Source organism: Bufo bufo, chromosome 8, assembly GCF_905171765.1.
Source record: "Bufo bufo chromosome 8, aBufBuf1.1, whole genome shotgun sequence".
Lineage (NCBI taxonomy): Eukaryota > Metazoa > Chordata > Amphibia > Anura > Bufonidae > Bufo > Bufo bufo.
The window spans coordinates 45,521,910-45,543,531 of record NC_053396.1 but is presented as its reverse complement, the minus strand read 5'-3'; the positions used below and the strand labels follow the sequence as shown (position 1 = coordinate 45,543,531).

Here is a 21,622-nt window from a genome sequence, read left to right as displayed (position 1 = left end):
ATATTTTTAACAGTGCCAAAACTGATCCGTCATTGAAAGTCAATGGGGCACGAATCTGTTTTCTATTGTGCCAGAGAAAACGGATCCGTCCCCATTGACTTGCATTGGGGTAATGCCGGATCCGTTTTGCTCCGCATCCCCAGGTCGGAAAGCAAAATACAACATGTTGAGGTTTGGTCTCCAGTCTGGGAACGCAACTAAACGGAACGCATTTTGGAGCATTCCGTTCTGTTCAGTTTTGTCCCCATTGACGATGAATGGGGACAAAGCTGAAGCGTTTTTTTTCCGGTATTGAGCCCTTATGATGGAAAGTGAAGGCAATCTGCAAAGTGATTTAATCATTCAAATGAATGGGTCCATGGCCGAGAGGGCCTATGTACAGGAAAAAATTATCAGAGAGTGACTGCATATCATAGCAATATGCTGTCACTTTGTGATGAGATTAACCCTCTAAAGGGGTTCTCCGGGAATTAAGAAAATAAATACTTAAATATTATTTTAGTTCTCCCATAAATTTATTAATTATATATATATATTTATTTATTATATATTTGTTTTTTTTTGCTAGGGAGCAATCATCAGGGGAAATAAAATGGCTGCCGGTCTATTAGTACACACAAAACCTGTCATAATCACACAGGAGGACAAGTTACTTCACAACACTGAGATAAAGAGCTACCTCAGCCTCCTCTCTGCTTTACTTGTTAGGGATTATGAAGTACATAGAAGACTGACAGGACAGACTGTGGTGATATGGGGCTGTGGTAATGGAGACTGCATACAAGTGCTGCTGCTCATCAGCCACATCCACACCACTTCTCTGTACTTCATGTCTCCTCATGACTTCCATTCCTACAGAGATTCAGCTGAAGATCTTATCAGCTATATTCAGGATCATAATCCCTGACAAGCAGAGCAGAGAGGAGGATGAGGCAGCTCTTTAGCTCAGTGATGTGAAGTAACTTGTCCTGCTGTGTGATTAGGGCAGGTTTTGTGAGTACTAATAGGACAGTCACCATTTTATTTCTCCTAAAGATTGCCCCCTAGACAAAACAAGCCATTATAAATAATGAAAGGTATTTGGGAGTATACTTATAATGAAGTAATATTTAAGTAATTTCATTTTCTTGATTCCCAGAGAACCCCTTTAGGTACAGTATATCACGTATATTTCTGTACATTGGCCCAAAGGCAACTGTAGGGTCCTTAAACGGAGTGTCATGCACCAAAGAGCCATCTGTATGCATCCATACAGGCTTTGTGCAGAGGTATTCACTCCTAGAAGCAAGTTTCTCTGTATAAAATTGGAGGCATGCAGTATTACAGTAAGGCCACATGACCTTCAATATTTCCACAATTTGTCACTATACAACTCAACGTTTCTGATACTTGGGATTGTCAGAAACAGCTGGAGGACACGGTATTCATCCGAGTTTGTAGGGGTTGCCACATATCCCGCTTCCTTAAATACCACAAAGTACTTTAGTTATTTTATCTTTTTGCTCTATTGCAGTCAGATACGAAGGTTGAGGCTCTTGCTGCAGCCAGCTGTCTCACAACCAGACAAGGGACAGTGAGGAGCAGGAGGGGTGATCTGGCTGATTTTCTTGGCCACATAGGGGGGGGAATTTATCATTCCCCTTATACTTCATTTTGGCACTGCAACTTTTTAATGCACTCACGACGAGTGGGCGTAGCAAGGGCAGGGCCATCGACCCCGGCTAATTAATTATTATTTACACCAGAAACTGGTTAACTAATGACTGAAATCTAAAGGCAGCTCCGAGCCGCTGTAGATTTCAGTCTGGTGCACAGAGAGCTGGAGATGGCAAGTAATTTATGATGAAACCAGCTCTTAAATTACATGCCTCCTCCAACAGCACAGGCCCCTAGAAAACCGCCGTGGCACACGCTGGCCTTGACAAATCAGGGCCATAGTGAAGATTTCCTTACATTTCTCAGTTTAAATTGAAAAATGAAATAAAATAGGATCAAAAGGAAAATGGATTAGGAAGGAATTGCTGCAAATCTTTTTCGTGAATTTTCTACGTTTAGTGTTCCTTTATTGTCACATATCAAATGCGCCTCTCTTGTCATGTTTAGATATATTAAGCATCCCAGCCTGACACGTCAAAAATATTTACTAACCGATCTGCATAAAAAACGAAGCACGTAGAAGGTTTCACAACTCGCACAGCAGCTGCTTTGTTAATTTTTCACATACAGAATAGCAATAACAGATTAGAGCACTGCTGCTAGTTCTACCACAGGGCCAGGTAAACATTGCTTGGAAGCCACATGTTAAAATGATATACTCATCTCTTTAGAATATAATCCAGTTTTTGGCTTTGGAAAGAGTGGCAACCGTGCAGTGTGAACCCAGTCATACACATTTTTCTCTACAAAGTGCGCAGAATGCTAACTAGTCTCCACATATATCACATTGGGATTTGAGTCGCTGGAAAATTCAGTCAATAATACTTGCAGGCGCTTCCTTTATGCCTGGAACAAAGGCCAAACCAGGCCGTTGACGGTTTTAGAGCTGCTCCTTTTCCTCTGTGTTAGCAAGAGATGTTTTACCAATGGATACAGAAAGAATATCTGACATGATAAGGGCATGAAACTAGGATATAAGGTTGGCACAATACTCCTTACAATAAAGACAAGAACATTGAACACCTTAAAGCCTCTGCTGTATGTTACAAGCTTTATTTTCAGCATTCTGCATCCATCGGTGGTTATATGGTTACACTGTCTGTTCCTCTTGAGTAGGATTCTTCGGTGGAATGAAAAATGCTGAGTGGTGCATAGGATTGCACTTTTCTTTTTAAAGTGCATGAAAGCATATTGCCAAAGCAAAGTCTCCGGGATCTAAGTCAGTTTGTTTCAAGGTGAGGAATACCTGCGTGTGTGGTAACTGTAGATTTTAATACAATGATCCCAACAATCCAACACTAAAAGCTGCCCCTTAGGAGTTATAGAAACTCCAACAGGACAGGTCAAGCCCTCTTTGATTAAGACACTGTACCCTCCGCTTTTAGGAAAATGAAGAATTTCCTTCCGTCCACTATCTGCCACAATTAAATCTCCCCGTGCCCCAACACACATTCCTGCAATACAACGGAAGTCCTCGTTCTCGGAGAAGAAGTGGCTGATTTGACGACCCAGTTGCCCATCAGCTCCCACTGAGCCAATGGAAAAACCTCCTTCAAGATTATGCTCATACTGACGGTTTTCCAAGTTCAGGCCGAGTCCTTGAGTGAAGTATACAGTCCCTTGCTGGTCACATGTTACAAACTTTGGCCGCACAGCACTACAAAGTCGACTGTATTTGACAACTCCAAGGCTCCGGTCTACAGTCAGACACCACAGCTTTCCTCCTTCCACATCAGTTACCACAAACTGACCAGAAGGCATGGCAGCAATTCCCCATGGTTTGCTTAGTTGACTTCTATGGCAGGCAATACAGTGTCCTTCCATTGTATATACCTTTACAGAGTTATCATAATTATCTGTCACACCTATTAGTCCATGGCAGTTCATAGTTACTGACAATGGAATCAAGTTAGGAAGATCTGCACCAAGGAAGCTTAGCACAAAAGTGTCAATTCCAGTAGGACTTCGTCTTATTTCTCTCAAAAAGCCTTTTCTGTTGAAAACCTGAATCCTGCAGTTACCTCTGTCAGCAACAAGTACCTCCCCTGGTGCTGTAACATGGATACTGACAGGTAGGTTAAACATTCCTGGCATATTACCCTTAGATCCCATCTTCCTCAGAAACTGACATTGCTGTAAGCTACATGCAGTATCTACAAGTTGGGTAATGGGAGTTGATGTACATGGCTGAACATGGCTCAGATCTTCTGCCAATGCCTCAACGTCATTGCTCAATGCCATTGGAAACTCATCTGGGTTATGGTTATCTAAATTCACATTGTAAGGCTTCTTGATCACTTGACCTACCTGTACAGGACCAACATGTCCCACCTTGAGAAACTCTACGTCTTGTAGTGTAAGGTTTTGTGGTAAGTTAGCTACCATGTTGGGTTCATCTTCCTCCACAGACTCTTCCAAAAGAGCTAAATCTGACTGTTTCATCTTTAGCATAAGGTAGTCACACCTTGATATAATCTGCACTTCAGCTATGTTGAGAAGGTAAGCTTGCTCATCCATCACCTGATCGTTTAATTTTTCAACCTCATACAAGGAAGATGTAAAATGCTTGCGTGAACGCGCTAACTCCTCCTGTACGTTGATTTCTTCTTTACTGTAATCTTGCATAACTAATTTGTACTTGCACTTTACATGGGAGGAAAGGCTGTCTAGTGAGGCTTTTCTCTTGTGCAGGTCCTGAATGGACTGTTTAAAACTTGTAAGCTTTTCTTGAATGTTCTGTCGATGCTCATTTGCGGCGTCGGCCATCGAAAGTACAATGTGCTCTGGAGGATGATGCTCTGCTTCTCCGCACATGTCACAGATCACTAAAGCACAACTTCTGCAGTACCTCCGTGGCAGCCTTTGGTTGCACGTCCTGCACATTAATCCTGAGACAGCTTGGCCCAGTTCTGCAGTGTTCATGATTTTCAAAATTGTCAAGTTATCAGTCAACTGGGATGAACCTGTGACACGCGTTACCCGACTACAGAAAGGGCAGCGCACTCCATTAATAGCGCTGGCTAAAAGCTTGTCAAGACATTGCTTACATGTGGTATGCCCACACTGTAAGAGTTTTGGCCTCAACTGTTCTTCAGTGTATGTCTCCATACATATGGGGCACTCAAGCACTTCTCGAAGGCTATCCACATTCACAGATGGGGCAGAAGCCATTGTTTCCTGAGGGGAGAAAAATAAATATATTTTTATATATCAATTTATATTTTAATATATTTACATTTCCAAACTATTGTTGCTTTCTGACAAGCCTACCACTTAAAGGGCTTCTGTCACCCCCCAAAACTAATTTTTAATTTTTGGGCATATTAAAATCCTTATTGGATGACTATTCCCTATATAGGGCTCTTATCTTGTTCTGGGGCTTCGTTTCATATAAAAAAAAAAAAAAAAAAAAAAAAAAAATCGAGCTTTTAAAATAAGCAAATGACTTCACTACCAGCAAGTAGGGCGTCTACTTGCTGGTAGCCGCCCCCTCCTCCAGTTGATTGACAGGGCCAGCGAGCGCTCTCCTCCTCCGGCTGGCCCTGTCAGCATTTCAAATCCTGCGCCTTACGTCTCTTCATTCGGCACAGGCTTCCTCAGCACTCCCTCAGTGCGCCTGCTTCTCTTTCGGGTTTAGAGGTGATGTCACCGGCGCAGGCGCACTGAGGGAGTGCTGAGGAAGCGAGCGTCCTTCTCTCAGAGCGCCTGCGCCGAATGAAGACACGTAAGGCGCAGGCGCGGGATTTGAAATGCTGACAGGGCCAGCCGGAGGAGAAGAGCGCTCGCTGGTCCTGTCAATCAACTGGAGGAGGGGGCGGTTTTTTTAAAAGGAGGATGCGGCGGCTACCAGCAAGTAGACGCCCTACTTGCTGGTAGTGAAGTCATTTGCATATTTTAAAAGCTTGATTTTTAATTAAACGAAGCCACAGAACAAGGTAAGAGCCCTATATAGGGAATAGTCGTCTAATAAGGATTTTAATATGCCCAAAAATGAGTTTTGGGGGGTGACAGAAGCCCTTTAATTCACCAATATGGAACTGCCAGAAATTTTTTGGAACTCCTACAGAAATTAAGGAGGGTGGCTACGCATGTTCACTACGGGGGTCCCATTCTGGAGATAGGTGCAGGTCTGGGACCCACTTCTATCTGACATTGGTGGCATAATCCCCTTAAGCTTTTGGGGTTCAAGGGGCCCATGCACTCTTCTTGCACTGGGGTTCTCTGCCATCTGTGGTCCCCACAGGTCTTGAGACAATGGAAGCCAAATTAGAGGGAATGCACATATGATATACTTGTCATGTCGAAGAATTATGGTATTGAAATCTGCACCAGTACAATGTAAGTAAACGGGGTTTGAACAGAGGAGTCTAAGCATGCTTCGGATTTTCAAATCTGCTGTGGAAATGCAACAGATCATTGTAGACTTCATCCAAAGCAATGCATAGAATGAAATCTGTATGCTCCAAAGTGTGCAATGAAACTGCCATGCAACACATGCAGATTTCTAGGTCAGTTCAGCAGCGTTCACAGCTTTCACTGAACCTGGCCTTAGATTGCTCCAGGAGCCTAATTTATCTAATGGCTGGGCAATACATACCAAAGCAAAAGGTTAGGAGACAGTAGGTGTTTTCTAGAACCACCAACTACCTGGCTCCTGCGCTTTGTTCTGCCCTTTCATACACCAATGAAAGCAGGCTGGATATGTGTGGAAATCTTATCTGATTACCCTCTTCAGGGCTGATTACATCTACTGAGGTGTGACCCAGAGATGAAGATGGCCACTGGTCCCTAGACCTGGAATTATCACAACTTCTTCTGGCTTCAGAGTTGAAATTCTGCACAAAAACATCGCTCTTACCACTTTTGTGGGTGGCAAATTGGGTCTGGTTAGCTAGGCGAGGAGATGTATGCTAGATTTATCATGGCAGCTTTGGACAGGAGTGTTATTTCTAATCATGCACCAAATTTATCAAATGTGTGATAAATTTGGCGCAAATTGTGTCAAAGCAAAACAGACTTCAAAAATTCCCCAGACAAGTCCCTCAAATGTTGTACTTACAATTACATCCTTTACGTTGGATTCATACATCGACAACCACACTAAAAACCACAACAATATTGCAAAATCAAATATTCCCATTTACTAATGGTAATAGTAACAACACACTCACATAGGAAAAGGCTGAACCTTCGTCAGGATGACTGGGTGGAATGGGTCACATTGAAGATTCAGCTCGAGTACCTATGGCTAATCTAGAAAACCTATTTGAGAATTCAGGGAAACTGGTGTATGCAGTGACAATTTAAGAAACATGGAGGCAAAACTCATAGAGAGAAGCAATGCGTAGCTGTGTCTTAGCTAATCTCACAGTTGAACACTTGCAGCTCTACCCCGCCAGCAGCTCGACGCGATAACAGCAATTTAGCGACATCATTTGAAGCTGAAAACAAGAGCGATCTATTGGCAGCTACAATATTCCTAACAGATAAATTGTTCACCTCAGGTCATGCTTTGGAAGTGGCGCGAGGAAACGTGTTAATATTGCGAGCGCTCTCCCGCTGTGGAATTACATACTAGCCGTGCATAACTAATGCGTGACCTGTTATGTCTGCTTGTTACCGTGCAGCACCTGGAGCCTGGAATTAGCAGCGTGTGCAGAAGCAAACACCGTCCTCCTGAAGAATTCTGTCACTTCACATAAATTAATGACACCTTTTCAGTCGGTAAACTGCTGGTGCTGCTGAAAAGAAGAAGCATCTCACATAGAGTTTCTGTCAGTCTTACATAAGCAGGAACCATCCCCCGGGAAGGCTCCAGCAGAGGACACACTAGCATCTACCTGCCCAATGTACATATTACGTGAGGCACTCCGAAAACAAATAATGGAGGCCATAATTCAGGCTGATGATAAACCATTGGTCTGTAGGCCTCATTTATGAAAACTGTTCAGTGTTGCTCAGAGCGACCAATTAAAGGGGTTTTCCGAGATTTTAGTACTGATGACCTATCTTCTGGATAGGTCATCGGTATCTGATCGGCAGTGGCCCGACACCCTGGATTCTTACCGATCAACTGTTTGGGAAAGTTGTGGCACTCGCAGTAGAACCATGCCCTTCTCACAGCTTAGCCTAGGACAGTCATGACACTTTCATTGGTCACGTGGCCTAGGAGTAGCTCAGCCCTATAGAAGTAAATGGAGCTAAGCACAATACCAAGCCCAGCCGCTATACAATGTGCGGCGCTGTGCTGGGTAAGCTGTGAGAAGGCAGCGGTGCTCACAGGACTGCCGCTGCCTTCTCAAACAGATGATCAGCAGGGGTCCCAGGCCCTCACTGATCAGATACTGATGACCTATCCTGAGGATAGGTCATCAGTATTAAAATCTCGGAAAACCCTTTTAAGACATGTGTTTCTTTTCAAATCCTGGTCTAGCCAAAGAGGCATCTCCTATAAGTCAAATTTCGACTTCCCAGATGTCATATCCATCCATAGACAGCTGTTTTGTGGTGCTTGTCTCACATCCGTACAGAATAGGTTTCTAGCTGTCTCAGTGTGATGCCTTGGATGCGGCTTAGGGTACTTTCACACTAGCGTTTTTGTTTTCCGGTATTGAGTTCCGTCCGTTTTATCCTAATGCATTCTGAATGGAGAGCATTCTGTTCAGGATGCATCAGGTCAGTCCATCTTACGTTTTTTGGCCGGAGAAAATACCGCAGCATGCTGCAGTTTTCTTTCCGGCCAAAAATCCTGAACACTTGCCGGAATGCCGAATCCGGCATTAATTTCCAAGTGTTCCGGCAAAACGGATCCGTTCTATCTGTCCGCACATGCGCAGACCATTAAATCGGTGAAAAAAATAAATACCGGATCTGTTTTTCCAGATGACAACCGGAAAGACAGATCCGGTATTGCAATGCATTTCTGAGACGGATCCGGATCTGTCTCACAAATGCAGCTTTTTCAACGGTGGCCGTGGTCGGCTGCATCAATAAGGAGGAATTAATGCTCTCCTTCATTCTCCACTATGTGGTCGCTGATCAGAACATGTTCTCTGGTAGGGACTGATGCTAACTGATACTATCAAAAAAAACACCAATCACGGGGGGCGGAGCCAGCGCCTGCAGCAGATGGCTGTGCGAGTGTTCAGCTCTGTGTGTGAAATTGCCCTACTAGCCTGAAATTTCAGCCTGGAACAGTCACTATGGTGAAGATCGGGGGAAATGGATAAATTTATAAAAAAAGGCTGCCTCCGTCTATGTGGCGAGGGAAAGCAAGATGGCGCCGGTCTCCCCGCGCTCTATACTGTGCACTGGAGGATCAAGAAAACCGCGGAAGACGCAATAATCTGCGTTTCCGCGGCATACCGGAAACGGTTGCTACGGGAGATATCCCTCACACAGTAACTCAAATTTGCCTTTTCCTATTAGGCCCTGATTCCGCCCATGATGTGATCTTGGAAAGGGCACACAGGGCGCTGACACCTAAGCCTGCTACAAACGCCCCTCCGAGGGATATAATCTGCAAATTCCTTACCTTCCCAGTGAAAGAAGCTATCCTTGCTAAAGCCCGTCAGACGAGTGAGGTGAGGTGGGACGGCTATACTGTCTCCATCTTTCAAGACCTAGCTCAGATTACTCTACAAAAGAGGAGAGCCCTGAAGCCCCTAACGGACTGGCTCAGATCGCATGGGATCCTATACAGGTGGACCTTTCCATTTGGCATCTCCTTTTTCTACGAAGATCGCAGGATGGCTATTTCCTCTTTTGCGGCTCTCGATCAAGTATACAGTTGCAAGAAAAAGTATGTGAAACCTTTGGAATGATATGGATTTCTGCACAAATTGGTCATAAAATGTGATCTGATCTTCATCTAAGTCACAACAATAGACAATCACAGTCTGCTTAAACTAATAACACACAAAGAATTAAATGTTACCATGTTTTTATTGAACACACCATGCAAACATTCACAGTGCAGGTGGAAAAAGTATGTGAACCCTTGGATTTAATAACTGGTTGAACCTCCTTTGGCAGCAATAACTTCAACCAAACATTTCCTGTAGTTGCAGATCAGACATGCACAACGGTCAGGAGTAATTCTTGACCATTCCTCTTTACAGAACTGTTTCAGTTCAGCAATATTCTTGGGATGTCTGGTGTGAATCGCTTTCTTGAGGTCATGCCACAGCATCTCAATCGGGTTGAGGTCAGTATTTTCTTCTGTTTAAGCCATTCTGTTGTTGATTTACTTCTATGCTTTGGGTTGTTGTCCTGTTGCAACACCCATCTTCTGTTGAGCTTCAGCTGGTGGACAGATGGCCTTAAGTTCTCCTGCAAAATGTCTTGATAAACTTTGGAATTCATTTTTCCTTCGATGATAGCAATCCGTCCAGGCCCTGACGCAGCAAAGCAGCCCCAGAACTTGATGCCCCCACCACCATACTTCACAGTTGGGATGAGGTTTTGATGTTGGTGTGCTGTGCCTTTTTTTTCTCCACACATAGTGTTGTGGGTTTCTTCCAAACAACTCAACTTTGGTTTCATACGTCCACAGAATATTTTGCCAGAACTGCTGTGTAACAGCCAAGTGCTCTTGTGCAAACTGTATACGTGCAGCAATGTTTTTTTTGGACAGCAGTGGTTTCCTCTGTGGTATCCTCCCATGAAATCCATTCTTGTTTAGTATTTTACGTATCGTAGATTCGCTAACAGGGATGTTAGCATATGCCAGAGGCTTTTGTAAGTCTTTAACTGACACTCTAGGATTCTTATTCACTTCATTAAGCAGTCTGCGCTGTGCTCTTGCAGTCATCTTTACAGGACGGCCACTCTTATGGACAGTAGCAGCAGTGCTGAACTTTCTCCATTTATAGACAATTTGTCTTACCGTGGACTGATGAACAGCAAGGCTTTTGGAGATACTTTTATAACCCTTTCCAGCTTTATGCAAGTCAACAATTCTTAATCGTAGGTCTTCTGAGAGCTCTTTTGTGCGAGGCATCATTCACATCAGGCAATGCTTCTTGTGAAAAGCAAACCCAGCACTGGTGTGTGTTTTTTATAGGGCAGGGCAGCTGTAACCAACACCTCCAATCTCATCTCATTGATTGGACTCCAGTTGGCACCTCACTCCAATTAGGTCTTGGAGATGTCATTAGTCTAGGGGTTCACATACTTTTTCCACCTGCACTGTGAATGTTTACATGGTGTGTTCAAAAAAAACATGGTAACATTTAATTATTTGTGTGTTATTAGTTTAAGCAGACTGTGATTGTCTATTGTTGTGACTTAGATGAAGATCAGATCACATTTTATGACCAATTTGTGCAGAAATCCATATCATTCCAAAGGGTTCACATCGGCCCGCTGAATATCCAGAATTGGGACATAGTACAAGACCTCTCTTCTCTTCCAAGCCTCCCTGCAGCCGAACACTGGGAGAAACAACGTACCCCTAGATCAGTCAAGCACAGGAGAGAAGCATCCCTTACCACTCCAAGATGTCTACCAATGGGAGAATAAGAAGCCTCAGATCCTGGGTCTGATTTCCATCTCCTGTCTACCTCCACTCAATACTTACTTGCTGTCCCAAATATCTCCATCCTTTAAATTACACCACTGTCCTTATACCTATGATCTTTCACTCGGATGTTCGTCTTCCTACTCCCCCCCCTTGACTACTGTTTCAATTGTATTATGCACGACTACTGCTTTTTATTAGGGTGATAACTCTTGTTGATACCATATCCCCCTTGGATATTACCGTATTATCATGCACTATCGCGCACCTGTTAATGTTTTTATTGTTTTCACGGTTCTTCTTTATTTCCCTACCTGTTACCACTTTCAAGTGGTGGGTCTGCACCGATGCATTTTGCTTAAACAAATCATCAATGAGATATCCACTGTGTCCCCTTTGGCCCGAGGTGGTTCCATTATGGAAAGTTCAGATAGATCCTGACATCTATGTATCGATATGATGAATAATCTCAAGATTTCCTCATTTAACGTCAAAAGCTTTAATTCGCTAAATTTTGTCCCTTATGAGGAAGAAACAAACATCTGTCCTGTTTTTACAGGAAACCCATTTTAAATTCAATAGATACGCGGATCTTTCCCGTTCTAGCTTCCCGGTATGGTTCCACTGCGGGTCAAACTCATCTGCCTCTAGAGGGATCAGCATTGGCTTTAGCAGTAACACACCTTTCCAATATTGTTCTCATCAGCAAGATGTTGAAGGCAGATATCTACTGCTAAAAGGTACTATTGGTAATTGTATGTACACCTTTATTAATGTATATGCCCCAAACGTCGATCAGGCAGCTTGGCTTAAAAGCCTTATTCCAATTATAACCCCCTTTCAGGAAGGTACTGTGATTTTAGGTGGTGACCTCAACGTCACTCTAGATCCTGTACTGGATTCATCTACCAGTAAGTCTGCATTTTCTAAACGCTCACTTCGAACAATAAGTAACTCATTAGCCGACTTGCACCTGGTTGACGTTTGGAGATTGCTAAATCCTTCTGTTAAGGATTATACCTTCTATTCGAATGAACACGGTTCATATCAGAGACTAGGTTATTTATTCGTTTCTAAAGAACATATTCAATCTTGCCTTAACCCCTGTATCGACTCAATACACCTTTCCGACCATGCCCCTATATTTATTTCTATTTCCCCTCCTCAGCCAACCCCCCCCCCCCCAGGACATTTAGGTGGAGACTTAATGAGCAACTCCCTTCTAACCCAGACCATATCTCCAAACAAAAAAAAAAAGCCTTGAACGATTTCTTCACTTTAAATGCCCTCCCAGAAACCTCCCCCCCACACCCTGTGGGATACCCATAAAGCTTACATGCGAGGACAACTTATTAGCCTAGGCTCCTATGTTAAAAAATTAAGAATGGCCCAAATCGATAACCTTCTCCTGAATATAAAAAAATTGGAAACTCAACATAAACAAACGCTCTCTGACCTACAACTTGCCGATCTAACCAGAGGGGGGGCAACTGGCAACAATGACAAAGAGGCAGACACGGCAGCCCCGCGGAAAGAAAAAAAAAGGGGGGGGGTAGAGGGAGGGATAAGGGGGATGTATAAATAAAATGGAAATTCAGCTCAGGATTAGATTAATGTATTAATGTATTCCTACTTTACTACTTTGTGATATTGAAATAGAAGACTGTTATACACTATTTTTTTGGAAAATAAAGTATATTCAAAAAAAAAAAAAAAACAGACTACGCTCCGAACTGAAAAACCTATTAAATACTACCTTAGCCAAACACTTCCTCAACTTTCTTCAATCCCTATCTCTCCCAGACTTGAATCAATCCCAAAGGATTTCCCTTGAATCCCCCTTTACGGCCAAAGAATTGAAGGAAGCTATAAAACAACTTCCTAGAAATAAATCTCCCGGACCAGATGGTCTCTCAGCTATATATTATCGCATTTCTAGTGACTCCGTTGTTCCACATTTACTTACCCTATTTAACCAGTCTCTTAAAGGAGTACCCTTAACCCCAGATATGACCAAAGCACATATTTCAATTATCCCCAAAATTGGCAAAGATCCAGCCTATTGTGAAAATTATCGTCCCATATCCTTATTAAACCTGGACCTAAAACTTCTGGCTAAAATACATGCTAATCTCCGCTATTGCCCCTTTTAATTCACAGAGACCAAACCGGTTTTGTCACTGACAGGGAGGAGAATGATAACTCAACGAGGATCCTGAATGCTATCTTTTATGCTAAAAGCAAACCCTGTCCATTAGTCCTTATCAGCTCCGATGCCGAAAAGGCTTTTGATAGAGTAGATTGGGACTTCATGTGCCTTGCCCTTATGAAGTTTGGGCTCCCCGACCCCTTCATACAAGCGATCTTCTCAATGTATCTCAATGCCTCGGCGTTGGTGCTGATAAACGACACTTTCTCTCCCCCTTTCCCCATTAGGAACGGAACCCGCCAAGGTTGCCCGTTATACCCTTTAATCTTTGTAATGGTCATGGAACCTTTGCTTCAATCCATACGCCAAGACCCCCTGATTGAAGGCATCAAACTAGGCGGCCAAGAACACAAAACGGCAGTCTTCGCTGACGATTTATTACTCAACCACGAACCCCTCTATATCGATGCCCGATATCTATAATCAATTAGAAAGGTTTAGCCCCCTGTCTAATTTTAAAATTAATATGAAAAAATCCCACGTCCTAGATATAGGATTAAATCCCCGCACTAAATCCGAACTTGCTTCTCGCTCACCTTTCAACTGGGAACCACCTACCATAACTTACCTAGGAGTCAAAATCGGACCTGATCTTTCCAATTTGTTCCATCTTAATTATGTCCCTCTATTACAATCCATACAATCTCAAATTAACAACCTATATTTCCCTACGCTTTCATGGTTTGGCCGGAAAAACCTATTTACTTCCCTTGTCTTGCCTAGACTAAATTATTTGCAACAGGTCCTACCTCTTCCTGTCCCCAATACGTACTTCCAGTCCTTGAATAGAGATATTCGTAGGTTCATTTGGAACAAGAAAAAAAGCTTGCATCAGCCTAAATATCCTCCAAAGACCTAAATCTTCAGGCGGTATCAATCTCCCTGACCCCATAGCATATAATATGGCCAGCTTACTGTCTAGAACTATAGACTTGTTTAGAGAAACCCCATATAAATCCTGGGTTAGTATGGAATCCGCATTCTTTCTTTCATCATTTAGAGTTCTTCTAATACGCCCCAAAAATCCTCATTCGAACCATATACATCATAATCTGAATATCAAGGCCACATTGGAGACTTGGGACAAATTTCAAAAATCAGCTTTTGGCGTCCCTTTACCCTCTCCTCTTATCCAGGTGAGAGACCTTTTGAATTTAGCCCCGACAGAACTACATCAAAGCCTTCCTCCCTCAATCAGACATTCTACATTGCCAGTGATCTCCTTATTTGGAGAAGATGGCAAACTTATTGATAGAACCACCATTCAGAGTTTATTCCCCACGGCCACCCTCTCCATATTCCTTATCTCCTTTGTATATTCTTTTTTCCCCAAACATGTCCAGTACAGGGATCTGCTCAGGCCCCTGACGTGGTTTGAAGGTTTGATTTGTGCAAATCCTCCTCCCAGGAAACTCATTTCCCTAATATACAGGAGACTCATCTCCCCTGTCTCTATGCCCAAACCGTCCGTCATTGGTTCCTGGGAGAGGGACCTAAACACATCTTTTACAACAGAAGAACAACAACGTCTCTTTGTCGAGCCACACTCCTCTTCCAGATGCGTCAGGATCCAGGAGAACGAATACAAACTCCTTACCAGATGGTATAAAACCCCAGATGTAACTTGCCGTTTCTCCTCCTAGGGTTCAGACGCATGCTGGAGATGTGGGACTGGTAGGGGGACATTCTACCATGTCTGGTGGTCATGTCCACCAATTATATCATGGTGGTCTGAAATTTTCAAACAATGCAATCTAATTTGCAAAACTAAAATCTCCCCCTCTCCCAAGCTAGCTCTCTTGGGACTCTATTCCCCCCTATTTAGTTATTTTCCTTAAAAACTCTTCAAAAAACTATTGTCTGTTGATACCCCGGCATTGGCTGTCCCCTGACCTTCCCTCGCTCGATCATTGGCTTAACAAGATTGATTCCATCTACATGTTCGAAGAACTGTCCGCATGGGAGAATCAATCTCATGGAGACTTCCGCGCTCTTTGGAGACCATGTATGGACTACAGGAAATACTCTCTATGATTTTAACACCTCAATGGATATATAGTATTATCTCTCTACTTGATGCAGACCGCGTCCTTGATTTAATGTGCAGACACCCACCTGTTACTATTAATGTTATATTTTCACCTACTGTAAGGTGATGCTGTATGACACAGACTTGTGTCCATCACCATTTACCTGTATCTCTGCTATTATGATTAAAATAAAATAAAAAAATCTATAAAAAAAACAAAAAAAAAACGCCAATCCCGGTATCAAAGTATTGAAAAAGTATCAAGACTTCGATACCCGCTGCAACCCTAATTCCGGCAGAGAATGCCAGGAATCAGCCGGACACAAACTGCAGCGGTTTGTGTCTGACCGACTCTCTGCATTTCTGCAGGATTGTGGCCAGATCTCCGCAGGGCTCAATTATAGTTAATGGGGCCGGTGGGCATTCCAGTTGCATCCAGCAGAGAATTCCGGTGGGCTGTTCTCTTCCGAAACAGCTTGCCGGAATCCATGCTGCAGATGGGAAAGTAGCCTTAGGCTACTTTCACATTTGCTCTTTTCCTTCCCGCAGTGTGGTACAGAGCAAGATGGATCAGTCACGACTCACAATGTAAGTCAACGGGGACGGCTCTGTTTTCTCAGACACAACAGAAAACGGACCCGTCCCCCATTGACTTTCAATAGAGTTCATGACGGATCCGTCGTGGCTATGTTACAGATAATACAACCGGATCTGTTCATAATGTATGCAGACGGTTGTATTATTGTGACAGAAGCGTTTTTGCGGATCCGTGACGGATGCAGCAACAACGCTGGTGTGAAAGTAGCCTTAGTTGTGTTACAATATTTGTTAAAGGAGCAGTCTCATCAAAAACAATCCCTTCCACAATCAGCTGATCACCGCAGGTCCCACTCCAGGCACCCCAGGTACGCGGCTGATTTTGCCAGGAGAAGCTGCGGCCAGCCAGGCATTTCCCATGCAGAAGAAATTTAGTATAACTAATTGGCAACTTGGCGATTATGGCCATGAAACAGCCAACGATTGCAGTTCTGCAACATAATGAGACTAACGTACGGGTCACAATTAGGGAAGAGCGAACTTTCAAGTTCAGTGTGCAAGGTTCGGATTATCTAGGAATTCCGTGATAGATTACACTATCAGGGACCATAAGTTATCGTCCGTGGTAACAGAATCCATAATGGCATTCTTAGATAACCCGAACCTTGCTCACCGAACTTGAAACACAAGTTGCTCATCCCTAGTCACAATGTGGTATTCATTTGTGTCAAAGTCGGCTAGCTGTGCTCGAACAGCGGGGCATTTACCACGGGAGTACTGGGTCGTCTAGGTTTTTCTTTTTTGCTGTCATTTCCCCTCGGCTAGATTTTTTTCCATTCTTGGGAAACCTCTTAAAAAGCTATGGAAACCTTTAGGGTCACTTTTTTTTTTTTTATTGCATTGTACTTACTCTGAGCTAAAAATCTTTTTTTTTTAAATTGGTCTTTATTCAAAATATGGAGTGATTTTTGTCTGTACGGAGCGGAGAGGCTGTACTAGCTGCCTATGGATTCTCTCTCTTTTCCGTCAGTTGGGGAGCTGACGGGCTCCTTATCTCTGCTCTCTGACATTATAAACACTCATTACAGTTGAATGGTTATCTTACTGATAAGAATGCGGCTTAAATAAGTGTATATGACCTTTTAGTAGTTTAGAAATAAGGGTCATTAGATGAAAGTGAAAGTAGGATGCACACTGCTAGAAAAACAGTTAACCCTTTGTGACAGACGTCTCAATATTTTCAATAAAGGCCAATTGAAAATATGATTTTTAGCCAAAAATGAGTAAAATGCAATCATAAACAAAAATTGCCACCAACCTTAAAGAGGACCTTCCATCGCTCCAAACATTGTAAGATAACTATCAGACTGTGTAGAGCGGCGCCCGGGATCTCACTGCACTTACTATTATTCCGGGGCGCCGCTCCGTTCTCCCGCTATGTCCCCCGGTATTTTCGCTGATTTGGTTATACTGGGAGGAGTCTGCTCTGTTTCTCCCTGGACGTTCCTTCTCCCTGTAGCGCGGTCCAATCACAGCGCAGAGCTCACAGCCATGGAGAAGGTGAGGTTTTTTTCTCCATGGCTGTGAGCTCTGCGCTGCGATTGGACCGCGCTACAGGGAGAAGGAACGTCCAGGGAGAAACAGGGCAGACTCCTCCCAGTATAACCAAATCAGCGAAAATACCGGGGGACATAGCGGGAGAACGGAGCTGCGCCCCGGAATAATAGTAAGTGCAGTGAGATCCCGGGCGCCGCTCTACATGTCCAGATAGTTATCTTACAATGTTTGGAGCGATGGAAGGTCCTCTTTAAGCACTTTGGAAACCTACGGGACCATTTCTTTTACTGAAATGTTTGTATTTTTTTTAAAATCTGAGTTTTATTTTTATAGTTTGAGAAATTCCGTGTAGCGCAGTATATAGCATGCTGCACAGTGCAATCCGTCTGGTCATGTCAGCTCTATTCTGTTGATCCACTTTGGTTTTATCACCAGGTGTATTGTGATCAGCCATATTTGTGGAGGGGGGTAGTGGGTGCGTGACTTTAGCGATGCCTATACCCGCAGGGAATGAAGAATTCAGTATGTTGAAATGCAATCCCCGTTTTCTCGGAATCCGTGTGCTGTCTGCATCTTTTGCGGCCCCACATACCGTGTGCAGGAGAGCACAGCGGATCATGGGATAGGCGAGTATTCAGTCTAGCGGTATCAGACCGTGGGGGTGGGCACTTAAAGGGGTTTTGCGAGACTTTACAACCGAGGTCTTATTCTTTAGACAGGTCATCAGTATCTGATCTGTGGGGGTCCGACACCAGGGTTTGAGAAGGCAGCGGCGCTCACAGTAGCGCCACGTCCTTCTCACAGCTTTCCCTAGGGCAGCGACAACATGTTCATCGGTCACACAGCCGAGGCGCAGATCAGCCCTATAGAAGTGAACGGGGCTGAGCGCGATACCAAGCACAGCCGCTATACAATATACTGCAAGGGTCCCGGGTGTCAGACCCTCACCGATCAGATACTAATGGAGAATAGTCATCAACATATAGGTCTTCGAAAATCCCTTTCAAGAGAGTCTCATACTGTATGGAGGGCACCTATGTGGGCATCATACTGGGGGGGCACTGTATTGTGTGCGGGTACTGAGGGAACATCATACCGTGTCAGGGGCACTGAGGGGGCATTTGTACGGTGTTGGGGCACTACGAAGGGGGCATTCTTACTATGTGTGGGCACAAAGGTACCAGGGGTCTACAGCTAGGAGAATTGGGGCAGATGTGACACTTCGCTGGTGTGAACCCTCTGTGGGGTATGGTGTGTGATGTCAGCAGTACCTGCCACCTACTAACCACACCCTTTATTATAAGAATGGGTGATAGCACGGCCATGTATATATTACATTACACTGCACAGCACGGAGGAGAATCCCAGCGGCACCGCTCCCCCTGCAGCCCCACACCTGATGACTACGGCACTGACACATCCCCTGACATTACACAGCGATACCGCTTACCTGCACCGGCTGCGCCACTCCCCAGACAGGGCAAAGCGCACGTGTGACGTCACTTCCGCTTCCTCCCAAAGCAGCACGGGAGATGTAGTTTTTGAGTGATGCCTGAGTGAAAGCGGGAAATTGTGTCTGGAAACTGCCGTTCGCCGGCGGAGCAGCACGTGGAGCTCCTGCTTCATTATCTGTCCGTGTGCCATCGGAGTTCTTATCACAGGGGCTCATTGAGAGAGTCCTAAAGATTTGTGTATGGAGATGGTATGAGCAGAGTGACAGGGGGCCCTCTGCTCTGCTTTCCTTGCAATAAGGGTCCATTCACACGTCCATAAGTGTTTTGCGGATCCGCAAAACACGGACACCTGCAATGTGCGATCCGCAATTTGCGGACCGCACATCACAGACACTATTTATGGGTCCATTCACACGTCCGCAACGTGTTTTGCGGATCCGCAAAACACGGACAGCAGCAATGTGCGTTCTGCATTTTGCGGACCGCACATTGCCGGCACTAATAGAATATTCCTATTCTTGTCTGCAGATGCGGACAAGAATAGGACATGTTCTATTTTTTTTCGGGAACGGAATTGCGGACCTGGAAGTGCAGGTCTGCAATTCCGTGTCCGGGCAGCACGTGCTGCCCCATATAAATTAATGGGTCCGCAATTCCGTTCCGCAAAATGCGGAACGAAATTGCGGACGTGTGAATGGACCCTAATAGAAAATGCCTTTTCTGGTCCACAATTGCGGACAAGAATAGGACATGTTCTGTTTTTTTCAGGAATGGAATTGCGGAACCCGAAAATGCGGATTTGCATCCGTTACAGCCCCATTGAAAGTAAATGGGTCTGCAAATTGCGGAACGAATGCGGACCCAAATTACGGACATGTGAATGGAGCTGTAATATGTTGAAGCATTTGACAGAAAGTTTTATGTCCCCTGCAGTGCCTCCACAGGGGAAATGAAGCATTGCACAGTCCCTGTAATGTGGAGACCTGCCAGGTCCTCCTGCATGAGAATAAACCTCCAATGCACCTGTGTAAACAGGGCCTCTAGCCAGGTGATACTAGTCATGACGTCACTGGGCCAGCGGTCAACAGCGAAAAGCCTGCGGCGCTGCCTTCTCAAACAACTGATCGGCGGGGGTCCTGGATGTCGGATCCCCGCCGGTCAGGTGCGATAAATCATCAGTTTAAAGAAACTGCAGAACCCCTTTAGAGGGAACCTGTCACCGGGATTTGGGGTATAGAGCTGAGGACATGGGTTGCTAGATGGCCGCTAGCACATCTGCAATACCCAGTCCCCATAGCTCTGTGTGCTTTTATTGTGTAAAAAAAACGATTTATAGATATGTAAATGAACCTGCGATGAGTCCTGTCTCCTCCATGCTTGAGAGATGAGTCCAGCGTTCTCTGACTCTGATCCCAGCCACGCCCACTGTGAAGGAGCCCAACACCGCCCCGCATCCTCCGAATCTCCTCCTTGCTCCCCGACATCAGAAAGCTAGAGCGCCGCAATCTCGCGATGCACGAGCTAGCGCATGCGCAGTGTCAGCATAGTGTTCCTTCCCTGTGCTGGCATCAGCCTCGGAACGAACTGTGCATGCGCTAGCTCGTGCATCGCAAGATTGCGGCGCTCTAGCTTTCTGACGTCGGGGAGCAAGGAGGAGATTCGGAGGATGCGGGGCGGTGTTGGGCTCCTTCACAGTGGGCGTGGCTGGGCTCCTTCACAGTGGGCGTGGCTGGGCTCCTTCACAGTGGGCGTGGCTGGGCTCCTTCACAGTGGGCGTGGCTGGGCTCCTTCACAGTGGGCGTGGCTGGGATCAGAGTCAGAGAACGCTGGACTCATCTCTCAAGCATGGAGGAGACAGGACTCATCTCTCAAGCATGGAGGAGACAGGACTCATCTCTCAAGCATGGAGGAGACAGGACTCATCGCAGGTTCATTTACATATCTATAAATCGTTTATTTGACACAATAAAAGCACACAGAGCTATGGGGACTGGGTATTGCGGATGTACTAGCCGCGATCCAGCAACCCATGTCCTCAGCTCTATACACAAAATCCTGGTGACAGGTTCCCTTTAAACGAGTCCTCTGAGCCTTAGGCCCCCTGCACACGAACGTGTGCACCCCGTGGTCGATTTTGCGGGCCGCAATGCACGAACACAGTCCGTGGGGCAGCCGCAGCGGATCGCAAAAAGATAGGACATGTTCTATCTTTTTGCGGAACGGAAGTACGGGACGAAACCCCATGGAAGCACTCCGTAGTGCTTATGGTTCCGTTCCGCATCTCCGGATTTGCGGACCCATTCCGTTATGCGGAATGCCCACGCAACGGCTCCCGTGTAATGCGGATCCGCAATACGGCAACGGGAAGCACACGTTCGTGTGCAGGGGGTCTTATGAAATGATACAATCTGCGCTCATACAGGCTGCGGATTCTCCCTCTTGGGTCCCAGCCGCCTGTGTACGCTTCTATTCCTGTTCAGCTGCCCAATAGTAAATCCTGGTGAACAGGAAAAGAAGAGCTCACAGCCTGGCGGCATCGGTGGAGGGGGGGAAGGGTAAGTAGTAGCAAACCAATATTCTTCCATAGGTCTGAGGAGTGCTTGTATTTTTCATGATACCCGGAGAACCCCTTTAAAGGGCATCTGTCAGCAGATTTGTAC

The 21,622-nt window shown here is 44.9% G+C and overlaps 2 protein-coding genes across 2 annotated transcripts in view; one reads left to right on the top strand and one right to left on the bottom strand.

Moving 5' to 3' along the window:
- The window catches only part of ASTN2 (astrotactin 2), a 945,680-nt gene that overhangs the window by 739,491 nt on the left and 184,567 nt on the right, over positions 1–21,622 (top strand). The gene's annotated exons all lie outside the window — the stretch shown is intronic.
- On the bottom strand, positions 1,075–18,988 carry TRIM32 (tripartite motif containing 32). The gene is made up of 2 exons (XM_040442407.1): positions 18,959–18,988; positions 1,075–4,833 (listed from the first exon to the last, which is right to left on the bottom strand). Exon 2 carries the CDS (start codon positions 4,825–4,827, stop codon positions 2,887–2,889), a length of 1,941 nt encoding a protein of 646 aa, XP_040298341.1. The 5' UTR covers positions 4,828–4,833; positions 18,959–18,988; the 3' UTR covers positions 1,075–2,886.